Below are 17,890 nucleotides of genomic sequence, written 5' to 3'. Positions count from 1 at the left end.
TACTGACACTGGGTAAAGCTGAAGATCTTGCAATTTAATCTCCTGGAAAAGTATTTACCAGATGCTGGCAGAATTCTAAAAGCTGAAATGTCAACTTATATTGTAAATTTCCCTGTGTTATGCATATCTGTGGAATTGAAGACCTTTTTTAGAAAATAACTTTCTAGTTACACCTAGGCTTCATCTGTCAAAGGCTAAATTCCACTACACAGTTATCTTTTTTGTATGCCTTAGTTACTGAAAAATTGCACTCAAATGATCAGTCACTGAGCAGTCATCCAATTTCATGATATACCAGAAAATTGTATGTTGCAGGGGAAAAACCCCATGCCTTATGAATTATTAATTGGTGAGAATATTACTTTTTATATTCTAGAATTATCTAGCTTATATGTATTTACTGCATAGCAATGAGTTGCTAAAACATTTAATGAGCTCTCAGCTGCATAGTTCCTTTCTGTAGCTTTTGAAATCCAGATGTAATTACTTTTCTGCATACAAGCAAGAGAAAAATGTAAACTGAAAAAATCCTATCATTTTATATTCCCATTAAAAAAATCCAACACTTAAATGGAAATGCTAGCAATCTAATTGTATTAAAAATAGAGAGTTAAATCTCAAATATCTGCTTTGAAAAAATAGATAGCAGGAAACAATGGAAAATGCCTCAGTAATGAGCAGTTGTTTGTATGCCTGTTCTGTTTTTGCACCTTTTTGTTTTCATACTGAACGACTTAGAGATTTCCAGAAATAGATTAAAAATAGTTGTAATGTGTTTGTTTATTTTTCCAGATAATGAAGCAAGTGCCAGTTAAATTTGACTCGAAAACTTTACATATACCAACATATTCGGGTATGGATCGGCTGAAGTTGGTAAAACTTAGGTTCTCTGTATGATGGTGCAACTTGCTATCACAAGACATATACCTTCCCTTTGTAGATGATGAGCTGTCATAGTTGGAGAACTCATAACTTCCTGAAACTGAAGTTGCATATGTAATGTTTTTAGCCAAATCAATTTTGAGTAGAGTTTTCAAGTGCTAATGGTTATATGCCCTTCCTTTCTCTTCTTCAGTTACAAGCTCATGCTCAAAAGCGTTTAAAATAGGACAGTCAACACTGTTTTAGTGTGAGAAAAACATAGGTTGTTTTTTTTTTCCCCTGTGTTATTTTTTGTAAACAGCTGAGAGATAACCGAAATATTCAGCCAAATGGATTAAAATTTGGCAATGGTAGCGAAGCAAATGAAAATAGGATCTTAAAATGTACCATGTTGATTATCAGTAATACTTTAATCCACCTTTAATCATGAAATGTTATGAGAATGATGACCCAAAAGACAGAGTGGAGTTGTTTGGAATTTGTTTTTTGTTTGTTATGATTCTACGATTCTAAATGTCTAGAAAGGCTGCTGTTATTTCTGAAAACCAAAGGCTGGTTTCTTCTGGAAAATTTCCTCTGGCATATTTAGGGAAGTATTATGACACATTACTGTGCTTGAAGAAGGATGTCAGCCAGATATATAGTCCTTCCAGAATTCACACAACACTTCTTCCTAGATATAAAAGCTCCTTTTTTCTTTCTATAAGGTGTGCACTTTGGAGAGTTAATTTGTTGAGGGAATTTTATAGTTAGAAAGGAGCAAAACGTCCCCCAGTCTCCTAATCAAGACTCTAGAAACAGAAAATGTTTTTAATTTGGCCAACATCCTAGGCAAAAATTATCAAATTTAAGTCCCTAAGAGGGTGGGATTTTACTTCGCAGGGCCTTTAAGTAGCTGTTTTCTCGCACTGATGTTCTGATATGTTTAACTGTTTTCTGACAATGTTTTTTGTGGTTGCAACACTTCCAGGGTTGTAGCTTTTTTCTGGATAACTGTGATTGGTTTTGAAGATACTGAATTTGATGCTGCTTGTCAAAAAAGATTAAAGGCAGTATGGGAAAATTAACATAAATCCCTGAAATATGAACCTTTTTTCACTTTTACTAATGTAAATGTAACTGCCTTCATTAGTAAGCATTGTTACTTGTGTGAAATTGGAGTAAAAGACAGAAGACATACTCATACTGTACTGGAGCATATCAAGATGGCTGATAAGTTATTAATAAATAACTAACCAAAATTGAGGGAATGTGTGGCTGCCAGCGTAAAGTTATCCATTGAGACCAATAAGGAAGTCTTTGAAAAATCTTTATTCATGTACAGTGGTCAATGAATTGAACCACAGGATTTGTGTTAATCATCGTACTGACTTGACTTCTTTGTGTTTCTCTTGAAGTCATTTGTGCTCTGATACTGCTAAAGCTTAACAGGATGAATACCTAGCTATATGAGTAACTCTACACATTTTCAGTTTATTGGTTCTGAGGAGAACTGACTTTCAAATTTACTTTAGTGAAACAATACTTTTTTATTTAGAATTGGTAATGATTAAGGATAACAGCTACTACCTTTCCTAAAAGTATTGGCAACAAATGTTTGCTTAAATGAAGTCCAAGGATGTAGCAGGGTTGCACTTTTGAAAAATGGTTTATAGCTTTTATTACTACATTTTTTTGCTTTGTTTATCTTCTTGTGTCTTTTTAGACTTCTTCAATCTTCATACATGAATTAAAATATGTTTATTATTTAAAGTACTGGAATTGTGATTAGATTCAAACTTTGGGGCTAATTTCTGTTGATGTTACTTTCTAGTGTGTTAAAGCAACGCCAAACATCTGTTATCTTTAACTACTTGTTTGCTTCTTATGGTTAGCTGAGAAGTTATCATCTATGAAAGACATGGACTGGAATGACTTCTTGCAACGAGTGTGTTCACTGCTTGGTTCCACTGAGAAGAATACAGGAGCAGCACGGTCTAAACTGAACTTACTGTACTATCTGTGTACTGTGGTTGTCCAGAAAGAAGTTGCAAGCAGGCTAATTGGCTCTCAGCTGGTAAATAATAAGGATTTGAAGGGATCAACATGGTTTATGTACTTGCCATTTTAGGAAAAATCAGCTGCTTTTAGTTTTATTTTAAGAGATGATTGTTGTGTTGACTCTTTGTCCTTTCACACAAAATACATTTTTTATGAAGTACGTTGGGTAATACTATATGATGATCTCTGTGTTTGTAGATGAAAAAATAATAGTTATTTTCCTCTTAGTGTTATTCATAATGAAATAAATGTTGTTGTGTTGTGGTTGTTTTTTACCATAGTGATATATGTTTAGCAGTTAAGGCAAGAATATAGGAAGAAATTGTATTTTTACTCTCTGCCATTTTTTTTTTTTCTAATCAACTTTTGCACAATACCTATACTTGGACAGTATTTGCCTATGATAATTTTTGCAAATGTTATCTGATTAGATTTTAATAAAATGACTCATATTTTTATTGTTTATTATTGGGACATACGAGGTCACTGAAAATCACTAATGACATTTATCTTCTTTAAACTATAGTTTCCTATATTGATACAACAGCTGCGTGCAGCTGCCAACTGGGATATGTAAGTAAAAATTATCTTATATTAATTTTTCACATAAGGAATTACCACTGAATTTTAAAAAAATATTATTTAGCAGGATCTTTGAGGAATTTTTTAGCCAGTCAGACTGCTATGGTATCTGACTAGCATTTTTCTGCATTGAAATAATATATTGCTATTTCAGAGGACCAAAGTTTATAAAAAGTCTGTAAAATTATATTTAGAAGTCGTATAATTTAATGTATCAAATAGTGTTACTTAAAATCACTACATAAACCAACTTCTACCATAATAGTAGTGGAATAACGATATGGCTAGTTGTTTTTTTTTAAGGTCTGTCAGATGTTTCATGGTGATAGTGCCCTCTGCTGTTTGTTTTAAAAATGTTGATTTTTATTCCAGAAGTGAAACACTTAACACTGATTTCTTGAAACAGATTTAATTTCCGTTTTGTCAGCTACAGTGAAAAGTTTAAAATTATCTGTAGGGATTTTATGTGTGATAAGAAAACCGAACATGAGCATGACTGATCAGTAAAACTATAAAAAAATTAAAAATCTTTATCAGTGCTGAAAGAAATAAATGTCTTTATGGGTTAATTTATTGCTAAATTGAGGTGAAGTACCGAAATACCATGATGGTACAAATAAAATAGAACTAAGAAGAAAATCTGAGCTGTAAATAGCACTATGGTCTGCCCTTAGCATCTTTTTAAAAAATAAACAAGGCATACTTGGTTTTGTGATATTTTGGAAATATGTACTGGATATTTTGCACCTATTCAAAATTTATTTGATATGCAGACGTGCCAGAGTTGCTCGAGTGATTGGTTTACTGGCATTACACACATCTGAACTTGGAGAAAATGTACCTGTTTCTGAGGTAACTTTCATTCTTTTTTTTCTTTTTTTGAGGGAGTTTTGTTAAAGCTTTTATTATTTGTGTAGTAACACATCACTACCATACCTTTTGTGCTTGCCACAAGAAGAAAGTGATGACATATTTGGTTATCCTGAAATGTAATTATTATAATTAGTATTAAAATAGTATAATTGTTTCTTAGAAATCCGTTTTTCCAAAATTAATTGAAATGGAACTAGTTTGAGATTCCTCACACTTCTTGAAGAATGCATTTAATGAAGGGCAAGTAATTTTCTTTGGAGAAGAAAAAAAAATTAATCCCTTTTTCATTTTGCATGTTTAAGAGTTGACTTATACAGAAAACTGACTAGAGAAAGTGATCTTACTGTCATTTTTTGCATTTGACTCATGCACAGAAGTAGTGTAAATTTGACAGAATCTGCTATTTAGTATAGGTTTGAAGTGTGAATGTGACATTATTTCTGCTTCATGAGATCAAGTCAAGATTTGAATGTACTGGGTGTTTGAATGTGAGAAGAAACTGCTAGACACTCATAGTAAATATACCTCTGTACTATGCAGGTCTGGCATGTAGGAATGTGTAGTTAATAGCTGATGGTTTTTGGCCATGGAGCTAAGGCTTTTTTGTTGTCCTAGGCTTTTCTGATTTCTTCTTAATGAATATCAAGAATAGTTGTGATTTATCTTGCTATGTTGCTTAACATTTAGATTCTGCAGTGAAAGTTGAACTCAAAACATTATTGTTATTACCTATGGGTTTTGTTTGTTTCATAAAGTTACAAAGCCAGGAAAGAATCCTTATGGTTACAGTCACTGAAGTTTGGACAAAGTCTTTCCAGTATTGCCAGTTGCATGTCAATTGAATTCCGGATCACAATTTAGTGCATTCTTGTATGTGGCAATTTTTATTGACATTTAACTTTTTAAAGTTCCAGTGAAAATACTGAAAAGTAATTTTGAGATGTCCGTATACCTTTTAGTTTTAGATGTTCGTTCAAGCATTTAGCACTAAGATACTCAGCAGTCATTTCCCTAGCTTCCCAGTTTCCATCATAGAAAATACATATCCTAGTCTGCTTTGTGTATGTAAAAGCAATAGTTTAAACTAGTTTTACTTTGAGGTATACATTGAGACCAGTGACATTTAAACTGAAGGACTAGAAAGGAAAATTAATTTTCATTGTAAGTTTCTGAATCCATTCCTATGTGAATTAAAATTACTTTTTATATAAATTCAATGGGAAAATAAGTACTTATTTTTATAATTACCAAATCTGGGCTGTTTTACTGTTCAAAAGGCATCTGTCTGCTTGCTGTAACCACATTCGCCCCAAGTTTTTTCTCCATTTGAATTTTAAAAATATTTTAGAATGCTGACACAAAATTAGAATGAAAAAAAAAACCAAAAACAACAACAAACATTAGTCCTAATATTTCTATGTCTTCAAATTTATTTTTGCATATGTAATCTAAAATCAGATAACTGTAATTGGTACACAGAACTTGATAGCTCATTTATAGAAAAATTAGGAAAGAGTAATTTGGGAATTTCTGACCTAGAGTTGTGTTCCCTTCTGCTCCCCTCAAAGGAATGAAACAAACACATGGTTTTATTGAACATTCTTGAGGACTATCAGCTATTTTATGTTGTGTGACACTTTAAAAAAAAACAACAACGACAAACCCCAAACCCATAAGCTAGCATTATATACTGTATTAAAATATAATACTAGAATTTATCTTCTTATATGAGCCAAGTAATGGTCCAGCTGAAGTTTCTTAGTGACTGCTGTGATTTAGAAAATATGAAAACCAAGCTGTACCTAGTCAGAACAACATAAACTAAAATGGCTGTGGTCCAGGTATTACAGACTACAGATATAAGTTATCTGTCTATTGGTGGTTGTTTCTCCGTTTTGATTCCTCCTCCAGTCCTAGTAACTTCTCATAGTCTTTGCTTTTTTTGCCCCCTGGTAGTCAAAAGTGATCTCCCTGTAAAACTGTATCCCAGTGTTTTGTTCCCAGGTATGAAAAGTCAGTCCAGAACTTGTGAAGATGTGATTCTGGAATTTTTGCCCCCTATGTGTACCATGCTATGTACACCAAGTTCTCTTTCCAATTTTTATCACTGTCACAGCCCCTTTGCAATTCTTAGCTACTTGATTAGGTGCTCATCCAGTTATTTGTGATTTCTTTTGTGCTTTTGAAGAACCACAAATACTAATAGATTTGTGCAGGACACGCCTGCTGGCTCTTACATTACAATCTGGCTTGTCATTTCTACTCACTACTGTCTCTTACTAAGTTATGCATTTATTTAATGATACCCTTTTGGCTTTGAGGTTAAATCTGCACAATTTACTTTTTAGTTGTTGTTTAAACATTTTTTTAAAATAGAAACATTACTTCCAGAAGAAGCAGAAAAACTTGATTTAAAAAAAAGAAGCCTCATTCTCACTTTGCTGGCTAAGGTAAGCTTTCACATACTGTATACCAAAAGACTTTAATTTATTGGTTTTTGAAGAATTAATGGCTTTCCCTTTTTTAAAAAATAAGTTCTTAGGTTATGAGTGAAGAACAATTTGTTTTGAATCAAAACACTAGAGGTCACTGAAACGCAGAAAATAAAATGCAATTACTAATTTACAGACTAGATGAAACTGTACTATCTTATTCTCCTGCTGTATTCTAATATGTAGGTCATATTAGAAAAATAATCCTAATAAATGAATATTCATATCTATGCATTCACTTACAGTTAATCTTTTCCCAGGCAAGTGTTTTTTAGAAGAAAACTGCATTGATGAGGAAAATTGAGATTAATCTTAAAAAATACAATGGGGAAACTGGTCTCATGTATATTTTTCTTCAAATCATGTTCTTATACAGAAGATGAAGATGTTTTATGTGTAATTTCTACTTGGCAGTTATAATAAAAGTTGTTGATAAGTCTTTTTTTTTTTCTAAGCAGTGTGTTTTTTCCCCTTGGAATTGCCATTTACAAATCTGAAACATCATTTCCTCTATTTATTCCTTCTTAATGTTGAAGTTTTATCATTGTATTTAGATTTTGAAACTGGTTCTTTAAAAAACTAGATTCTATGAAAACAGGATTTTTTCTTTCCAGGATTCTTGGAAAGAAATATGTACTTTTCATCTTATAGAAAGTAAAAATATTGTCAAGTTATGCACCTGTAAACTCCTATGTAGACTCTAGCTAGTCTGCTTATATATATACGTTGGTCTAGGTCTACAGTTTGTTGTCATTCAAATTCTTACAGAATGCCACTTTTAAGTTGTGTTCCTAACTTATCTCTCTGATAACTCCTGTTTCTGCATCTATCCATGTCTCCCTGTACTGTAAGGAGATTCAAATAAAAATGGTTTAATTAGGAACTTATTCCCAACCAATGTAGCTTAATATTTTTTTAAATGTAATACAAGTTTTTGAGTCAAGCTCATAAATCATCATAATTTTAGCGTACCTTTGTTTGTTTGCTCCAAGGACACTTTTCTTGGATTGTCCTGATACCTCTTAGTGAAAAAAATCCCAAACACAAAAAATAAATCCCACCCCAATTAAAAAAAGTAAAAATCTGTAGGCAGGGAATGAAAGCTGGAGCAGAGTGTATGCATGAATACTTTAACATGTGCACACAGAGATCTCTGCTGTTTTGTAAAATTATTATTTTAAAACCTTAAAATCATCTTTCTGGCATAATCAGGATTGTCATTTAATACTTTGGTGCAATGAGAGGAGATTCCATTTAAGTTTTTTTAGCGACTTTTAGTAAACTTTCAGCCTCTATAATTTCTTCAATTTATTTTCAACAACCTCCATATAACTTAGATACTTGTTGGAATCATGTATGAGGAAAACAAAGAAAACATTTCAACAATTTCTAGGAAAACAATTCAGTATTCCTCAGGTAAATTAGACTCTGCTGGCAGAAACTACTCATGGTGTGTTTGAGAAAAGTTATTCCAAGTTAATAAACAGAAAATGTAAATATAATCACATAAACAACAATTAATCTGTCAAGCATAGTTGTTCTGGATTGTGGGAAAAAATATTAAACTCTCTCATCATAATTGTTTTTTCCTCCCTCAAATAATTAATTTTGCCAATACAATTAATTTGGCTTGAAGTCCAAAAAGAAATTGTTAGTAGAAAACGAGGAAATTTTCATCTAGAGAATTGAAAACTTACATTGCTGATTGCAGGGTTAAATAACTTTTTGTGATTTTCTTAGATGAAGAAAATCCTGCTGGGGGTTTAAACCACCCCAACACCTGTTGGGAAAGTAGCACGGCAAGCTGTAGCCCATCCAGGAGACTCCTGGAAGTGCCTCAATGACAACTTCCTAAGACAAGAATTTGACAGCCCTACCTGAGGGGATGTTATTGGACCTGATGTTCATAAATGCAAGTGAACTCATCAGGGATGTCAAAGCTGAAGGCAGCCTGGGCCACAGTGATCATGCACTAGTGCAGTTCACTGTCCTAAGGGGTATGTGGCAGATGAGAAACATAGTCAGGACTCTAAATTTTAGGAGAGCAAACTTCCAGCTCTTCATGGAGTTAGTAAGTAGGATGCTGTGGGAAATGGCCTTCAGGGACAAGGGAGCAGAACAGAGCTTGCAGATGTTTAGGGATGCTTTCCATAGAGCACAAGACATCTCAATCCCCAGGTGTAAGAAACTGAGCAAGGGAGACAAGAGACCAGCATGGCTGAGTCGAGATCTGCTGGTCAAACTAAAAGGCAAGATGGAAGTGGGGATAGGTATCCTGGAAAGAGTGTAGGGATGTTGCCTGGTTGTGTAGGGATGAGGTCAGAAAGGTCAAGGTGCAGCTGGAGCTGAACTTGGCAAGAGTTGTAAGGAAAAACAAGAAGGACTTCTACAGGTATGTAAACTAGAAAAGGAACATTAAAGAAACGTATCCCCCTTGATGAGCAACGATGGTGAACTAGTAAGAACAGATGAGAAGGCTAAGATTTTCAACAACTTTTTTGCCTCAGTCTTCACTGGCAACCCCTCTCCTCACGGCTCTCAAGTTGATGGCCCATAAGACGGAGACCAGGGAGACAAAGTCCTTTCCATCGTAAGCGAAGACAAGGTTTGTGACCATCTGAGGAAACTCAATGTGCACAAGTCCATGGGACCTGATGAAATGCATCCCAGAGTCCTGAAGGAATTGGCAGATGTAATTGCCAAGCCACTCTCCATAATATTTGAAAAGCCATGTCAGTCAGGTGAAGTAACTAGTGACTGGAAAAAGGGAAACATTGCTCCTATTTTTAGAAAGGGTAGAAAGGAGGACCCTAGGAACTACTGACCTATCAGCCTCACTTCTGCGCCTGGGAAGATCATGGAACAGATCCTCCTAGAAGACATGCTAAGGCACATGGAGGAGAGGAAGGTGATTCAGGACAGCCAACATGGCTTCACCAGGGGCAAATCCTGCCTAACCAACCTAGTGGCTTTCTACAATGGAGTGACTCCATCAGTGGACAAGGGAAGACCTACAGATGTCGTCTATCTGGACTTCTGCAAGGCCTTTGACACGCTTCCCCATAATATCCTCTCGAAGTTGAATAGATATGGGTTTGATGGGTGGACTGTTCAGTGGATGAGGAATTGGCTGGGTGGTCGCATCCAGAGGGTAGTGGTCAATGGCTTGATATCCAGATGGAAAATGATGACAACTGGTGTCCCTCAGGGGTCCATACTGGGACCAGTGTTGTTTAGTATCTTCATTAATGATATTGACAGTGGCATTAAGAGTGCCCTCAGCAAGTTTGATCATGACACCAAGCTGGGAGGTGTGGTCCGTATGCCAGAGGGACGGGATGCCATCCAGAGGAACTTGGACAAGCTGGAGAAGTGGGCCCAGGTGAACTTCATGAGGTTCAACAAAGCCAAATGCAGGGTTCTGCACCTGGGCTGGGACAAGCAGAGATATGAATACAGGCTGGGGGAAGACATGCTAGAGAGCAGCCCTGTGGAAAAAACCCTGGGAGTACTAGTGGATGAAAAGCTGGACACGAACCACCAATGTGCAATTGCAGCCCAGAAGGCCAACCCCATCCTGGGCTGCATCTGAAGAAGTGTGGCCCGCAGATCGAGAGAGGTGATTCTGCCCCTGTACTCTGCCCTGGTGAGATCTCACCTGGAGTACTGCATCCAGTTCTGGAGTCCCAGCACAAGAAGGATGTGGACCTGTTGGAGCATGTCCAGAGGAAGGCAATTAAAATGACCAGAGGGCTGAAGCACCTCTTATAAAGACAGGCTGAGGGAGTTGTGGTTGTTCAGCCTGAAGAAGAGAAGACTCCAGGGGGACGTTATAGTGACCTCCCAATACCTGAAAGGGGCCTAGAAGGAGGCTGGGGAAGACCTGTTCATAAGGCCGTGTAAAGACAGGACAAGGCGTAATGGTTTTAAGCTAGAGAAGGGTAGATTTAGGTTGGACGTTAGGAAGAAGTTCTTTAATATGAGGTTGGTAGATCATTGGAACAGGTTGCCTAGAGAGGTGGTGGAAGGAAGTGTTCAAGGTCAGGCTTGATGGAGCTCAGAGCAATCTGTTCTATTGTAAGATGTCCCTGCCTATTGTACAGGGATTGGACTAGATGACCTTTAGAGGTTCCTTCCAGCCCACTACATTCTATGATTTAACACTGTTTTCATGGTCCATTACATTTACTCTGTTTTATTTAAGAGATGAAATAGTACATTTTATCTTCAGTGGATAAATATCTACATCTCTAGAAGGTGAAAAGCTATCTGGCAGACTTTTGTCTGTGTTTTCAATATTTCATTCAGAATTCTAAGCCTAATTTATATTCTTCCTAAGTCATTGTTATAAAATACCAAGTTGTTGTTCTCCTTCAGCTACTTCTGTTATAGGTACAGTAGTGACCTGGACTATTTTAAGTAGAAAAAATAAGGGTAACATACAGTAGATGGAAAATTCAGACCCTAAGTTGACATTCACATAAAGACTTCAGGAAATCAATTAATTATAATATTCTGAATCCATTATTATATATGAATTACAATTAATTTGCTTGAGTTTTGTGGGACTGGTGTGAACCTCTGATCTTCTGATCTTTCTGCGTTTCATATGTATGTCTGAAATTCACGCTCTATTATGCAATGGAGAGAAGTATTATACTGTATGTACTTACAGCTTTAGAGCAAGAGCACGTATTTTGGGCTTCTTAAGTTATATCTGATTACTCTTAACGTTGATCTTTGGGATATTTGTGTTTTGCATTTCTTTGTTTTGATGAGATTAAGTTTTTTTTGTGGCAGGAATAGATGTCTCAAAAAAAACCCCAACAGTCGAAATTTATGAATCGTCAGTATTGGCTTTGATCTTAAGATGAATAATCAATAGAGAACTGGTCTTGTTTAGAAGGAGCTTTTCTTTTTAGGTCAGGCACATGTCAACTTTGTATCCATTCTGTCATCCAGCTTAATGTGCAAATGCTAGTGCCAGCCCAAAGGAGGAAGTAGAGCAAAGCTGAATCCCTTTTTATTGATGGTAGCACCAGTTATACTGACTTAAAATTACCTAAATTATGGTATCAACCTCAGAATTAATATCTGCATGCAGTAAATAATAACATGTTATAGACCACTGAAGTGTGCATCCTTATCATTTTCTTACTCCTCTTCCATACAAGGCATCTTACAAATATTGTGAGAGTGGTCAATATTAAAAATTCCACAGCCAATAGATATTTCTGTGTGCATTCCTTTTCTCTGCCATTTGTTCTCCTGTCTTGCATTTAATTCTATTACTAGAATTTGATGGAGAAATGAGAGCTCATTCTTCTTTTTTTTTTTTTTCTTCTCCAGAAATACATCAGAAATACACCAAGATACATCATCCCTTGTTTTCCATTTCAGAACTAGAAATACACAAACAAATTTCTGCTGTGCAAAACCTACTAAGCAACAGAGCTTGATCCAATAGTTTTTATTGTTAAAAAAGTAAAATAAGCATAAATGTAAGGCTAATAAGTAATGCTTATAGGGTCACCACTGAGTTATTATTTTCCTTCAGCTCAGCTGCATAAAAAACTTGTATAAATAATTATGTATGTTTTAACTTTTCTATCCCTAATTCTCCTATTTCATGTTTGCCTGGGAGCAGAAGTTGTTCTTAAGCAGGAGTGTAAGACAAGAAAGTAAGACTTCATGGATTAGTTTGTGCAACCTATCTTTTTCTAGGGCTGCAAAGAGTAAAACCTGGAAGCTTCTTTGATTTGGAAGGCAGCTGAAGGATTCTTGCATAGGGTTTACCTTTTCTGTCTTGATCCCAAGGTGATAAGCAGTTTCAGGTTAACTTATGTCCAGAGGAGAATGATGGTTATGTGAAGTGTGCCATGTATCTGACAGCTACTTCTATTATGTATGTATTGTGCATAGGGAAGCTTAGTTTATATGACTGTTGTACTATGTGGGCTTTTAGTTCACTATGTGAACTAATTTCAGTTTGTCCCACCTTCAGCATCACTTTCCTCAGGCTTTAGAATATACTTTTGTTCTATTCTGTGTACTGATGGGATAAGTTTGCCTTTACTGGTTGTATTTGGGAATCTAAACTGAAAATGCTCCATTATTTCCTAGAGGTTTTTTTTTTAAATTCATGCACACAGAGCAATATGAATTGAGTATGCTTTTTTATTTCTCTTAAATTAAAGCCAAAAAAATGAAGACAAGTAAAATCAAATCCCATATGGGAAATTTAAGGTACAAGGCAGGTGCTATTATTTTCACAAAAGCATAAGGGTGTCTATCCTGCAGCATTAAAAATAGATTCAATCTGTCCACAGTATTAAATGAATGTGATATTAACAAATAAACTGTCAGCCCCTTCACTAGTTACCTCTGGGAATATACCCATAGTTTTCTTGGTAAAGCCTTTGAGTGCTCTTGAGAGCACTGAGAACTGTCTCACAGAGAGGATAAATTCCAAATATTCTGAAGACCCGAAAGCACTTACTGCCTGCAGTTCCCTCTCTCTGTTTAAAATTAGGCAGCTAATTTTGTATGTAATAGAAATTTAAATTGGATATGTTCTTTCACTAGTATTTTTAAGCATTATGAATAGACTTTGGTCTTGGCTTGTAGCATCAGTTTTTGTTGTTACTTTCACTGGCATACTGTGGGTGAATTTTGTAGAATAGAAAATGAAAATTGAATTAAATATAAAAGTGAATAGTTTGGAAATATTATTTTTCTCTCATTTCTTATACTGACAAAAGATCTTGCACTGCCAACTTTAATTAAATCATAGGCTTGTAACAGGAGAAAAAAAATCCAGCCTTTTCCTCTAAAGCACATACTTGATTGACACAATTAGGCTACAACATGGTTTTGTGATAGAAATTGCACACTGGTGGTAGCTAAAAAATCTAATTTCCTGCTGCCTTCTGATTACAGCATAAAAAGACACTCAAACCAGGCTCAGTGTTAGGTCAGATCCATTGTTTATTAATTGTAGTTCTAGCTTTTTCTCTAAATAACAGCCTTTTCGGCTATTATCTGGAAAAAACCCTGTGATTTTAGTCTGAAACACATTTTAAAAAGACTTCTCTAGAGAAGAAGGAAATGTCTAGCCAGATGTTGTTTGGTCTCATTGACATCTTCACTGAGCAGAATGAAGCAATTTGTAATAATCAATAAAGTAATTTCAAAGAAAATTTTTGGAAAATCCTTAGATCTATCGAATTTGTTAAAATAAAAGAAATTCTACATAGAGTTAATAAATCTAAAATATCTTATATGGGTATTTTCTTGGATGACATTGGTCCTCAAGGTTGTCATCACCTTCAAAATCATGTGGATAACAGGCCCACTGTCTGGAAGCAGAAGATGATTACTTAGAGTAACTTTTATATAGAGTTATGAAAAGAGTAAAAATCCAGAAATATGATATTCAGAAAAGCCAAGGATGAATAGTGGTAGAAACCTACGTATAATGATGGAGCATCTTTGGATTCTTCTGCCAAATCTTATTATTTGAAGACTGGCTTCTAGTTCCAGTTTACATCTTTTGATGATCTCCACTCAACTCAGTTTTGAAGGCAGAGATCTTTCTAATGCAGGGAACCTTTTTGGGCTCCTGTGCAATCTTTTTAATTCCTGCCCTTGGCAAAAATGAAAATAGGATCTCTCTTCTGATTGAAGCAAATGTTTTTACCTGGTCCTTCCTGTCATTAGAAAGCTTCTAACCTAAGGGCTGGAATGGAAATCAAGTACATTAATGAACATCTGCTACTGATGTAATGTATTAATACATCTGTCATGACAGACAAGAGGAAGAAATAATGAAGAAGATAAAGAGTTTTTGTGATGAATCAATTTTGCATTGTATTCCACCTGGAAAAAAATGTCACAACACTTCTATTGCTCCCTAGAGGCACTGCATTTCTACATAAATTGTGCAATATGTTGTACGTGTGCTTATAATTTTTTTCTTCACTCTGAACAACATTAATACTATGTCCATAGTCTGATGGTCAGACTTCTCTTCAGTCCTCCTCATTTCATGACCCAGTTTATGGTACTGAACACAAAATTTGCAAAACCTGAATATTTCACTGACTGGCCTTTTTTCTTGTGACTGCACCCCACTGAAGAGTTTGACAAAAGCATCTTTTTCCATCTTGCCACCCAACTCTTCAGTCAAGCCACTTGTCTGTTTCAGGATATTTAACCAGTGTTCACTGAGGTGCAGTAGATCACAAGTACATGTAGACCAAACTCCTGATTAAGTACAGTTATCTTCTGTAGTGTTTTAACTATTTATGTTCTACTGAAAAGGGAGGTAGGTGACATGCTCGAGATATTCAGAGAATGCTGGTCATACTTTTATTTCATACACCATTTTAAAGATGAGTACTTGATATAAATATTACTGTAGTTTCTTTTACGGCTAGTGGCTTACTTTCTCAGCCTAGTGAGAGTGCTTTTCTCCAAGGAAAGTGGGTTTACTTTAGGATTACTTGCACACATTACATTATGTGTGTATACTTGCAAGAAAATGAACTGAAAGTAATTTCCATTCTGTTTGAGGCACAGACAGTTTTCATCACTTTAAAGGTTTGCAGAATTACAAATATGGCTTAATTTCACAGAATCACGGAATTCTAGGGGTTGGAAGGGACCTGGAAAGATCATCTAGTCCAACCCCCCTGCCAGAGCAGGGTCATCTAGAGCACATCACACAGGAACTTGTCCAGGCGGGTTTTGAATGTCTCCAGTGAAGGAGACTCCACAACCTCTCCAGGCAGCCTGTTCCAGTGCTCTGTCACTCTCACAGTAAAGAAGTTTTTTTCTGATATTTACAATCATTAATTAATTTCCACTAATACTTGCTAATAGTCATACTGACAAATGAAGGATGATATGTTGCCACTTTACATCTTAAAGTATAAAATGCCTTCTCTTCTTGAATATGCTGTAATTTCTGCTTCTGGACTCCTTTAACTTCAGGGAAGTTTCTAGATATAGCTTGAAATGGGTTGAGAATCTACTACAGGTCATATATAAATTCCACATGGTATTGTTGTAAATGAGAGTAACAACTCTCTACCCAGATATGAGTCTTTCTTAATTCTTCTTTTGTTATAAGTAGACTATATCCATTCAGTTTGACAGCTAGTGTAAAAACTGTAGGTAATTTATTAAATTTAAGATGTTTTTACCAGACAGTGTAGGACTTGCCATTTGTTCCTGTTCACTGAAGGGGAAATGTAGGTGGGATGAAAAGAAAAAAAAAAAGTACCGTAAGTAAGAAGACTTTATTTGTCAGATTATGTAATTAAAAGTTTCTTTTTCTGTTGTGTATTTTTCCAGGTAATTAACTTTCTTTACCTAAAATGTATTACCATCCTTTAACTTTGAATCAAAGTCTTTGGACAGATTTTTTTCAAGTCCTAGATTTTTCCTTATGAGAGAGTAAAAGAGTATTTTAAGTCTTTTGTAAATCACTGTTGTCAACATTAGAAGTAATCTGTGCACATGACAGAGCAGGAAACAGCTTGCTTCCTCCCTTTAAGACATTTGAAAGATGTTCTTATAATTTAATATTCATAAATGCTTTATGGTCTGTAACACCATATAAATGTAATTTATAAAAATAGGCATAGATATATATAATTGTGCTTATAATATAGATGATGAATCACAACTTTGTTTCATAGCTTCTGTCACAGAGAACATGTGAAGATCTTAAGTCTGATTAATGACACAGACACTTTACCTGTTCAGTATGTGAGATATTCTGAGAGCTCCTTTTTCATGAACTTGTGTCATGTTTGGTTACTTAAATGTGTTCGGTGAACAAGGGGAAGTCATAGGGAAAATTTTGGTGGTATGGTCTCTAAAGAAAAAGAGTACATTATCTGATTATGGTAAATATAGACTTGTGTTTGACCATAATCACTTAGGAATAGTGAGTATTGTCTATAATTACTTAACCTTCAGTGTGTTTTGCCATAATACCCCATACAGTTCTATTAGTCTTTGGATTCTGGTAATTTAATTGTTCTTTTCTTGTTATGAATCATAGAATAGAATCACAGAATCATAGACTCATTAAGGTTGTAAAAGACCTTCAAGATCATCAAGTCCAACTTGTCAGCCCTATACCCTGGTGACCACTAAAGCATCTCCCAAAGCACCATGTCTACCTGTTTGGTAGACATGAAGTTAATGACATTAACTATTAATAGACTAATTTAACATTAAATACAAAGATTATCAGTATATACGTTCATGGAAATGAACTTGAATTTATTGCAGTATTAACTAGCTTTTTGGCAGATTTTGTTAGTGAAAAGAAAAGCAAATAATTCTAGTTTTGTGAACTCATTTTTAACACTTTTTCATTCAAATGTAAGAGAAGAGTAGGAACTGGACTATCAGGAAAATATCCTTTTCTTATCACTTCTGAATAAAAAGAATAACTCGTTCTGCTGGTCCTAAAGTCTTGAAGGAGGGTGAGAAACCATAATTTTTGTTCACCTATATAAAATATTGTTCTTTGATTTAATTTTCATTAATTTTAAATCTTAAATTTGATGAGCAATCAAAAAAACCCCACAAAGCCTGGATAATCTACCCAGTATATCTAATGTTATTGGTAGTTTTAAAAAACTTCAAATGAGTAGTAAGGCAGCTAGACAGATCTTACTACAAGTGAGCAAAGGAATGATTTACTAAATGCAACATTTATTTCACAATGTGATGTAATAGAACATAGGATTCTGAGAATTTTATGACTGCATACATGAATCTATTTAGATAACAAATTGCTAAATTTTGATGAAACACTAACCATGCTTTGGGAACATAAATATTACAGGTGAAAAACAAGATTAATGTTGATACTAAATCAAGTTTTTCTGCTGGTTGAGATATATCGATAAAAATTATAAACAGCCTGCCCTGATAAGAAGCAAGATGTATAGCAGATGTACAATTTGTTTTGTATTTTCTTCATGAAGTCCTGCCTGCAC

General features: G+C 35.0%; 1 protein-coding gene across 2 annotated transcripts in view; it reads left to right on the top strand.

Moving 5' to 3' along the window:
* The window catches only part of ULK4 (unc-51 like kinase 4), a 227,382-nt gene that overhangs the window by 20,029 nt on the left and 189,463 nt on the right, over positions 1-17,890 (top strand). For both annotated transcript variants that reach the window (XM_051612810.1, XM_051612808.1), the window contains exons 13-16: positions 793-853; positions 2,757-2,938; positions 3,449-3,495; positions 4,278-4,356. In XM_051612810.1, coding sequence (XP_051468770.1) covers positions 793-853; positions 2,757-2,938; positions 3,449-3,495; positions 4,278-4,356 — 369 coding nt within the window. The remainder of the gene's footprint in view (positions 1-792; positions 854-2,756; positions 2,939-3,448; positions 3,496-4,277; positions 4,357-17,890) is intronic.

Source organism: Apus apus, chromosome 2 (assembly GCF_020740795.1).
Source record: "Apus apus isolate bApuApu2 chromosome 2, bApuApu2.pri.cur, whole genome shotgun sequence".
Taxonomy (NCBI): Eukaryota; Metazoa; Chordata; class Aves; order Apodiformes; family Apodidae; genus Apus; species Apus apus.
This window is presented reverse-complemented; position numbering and strand designations above follow the sequence as displayed.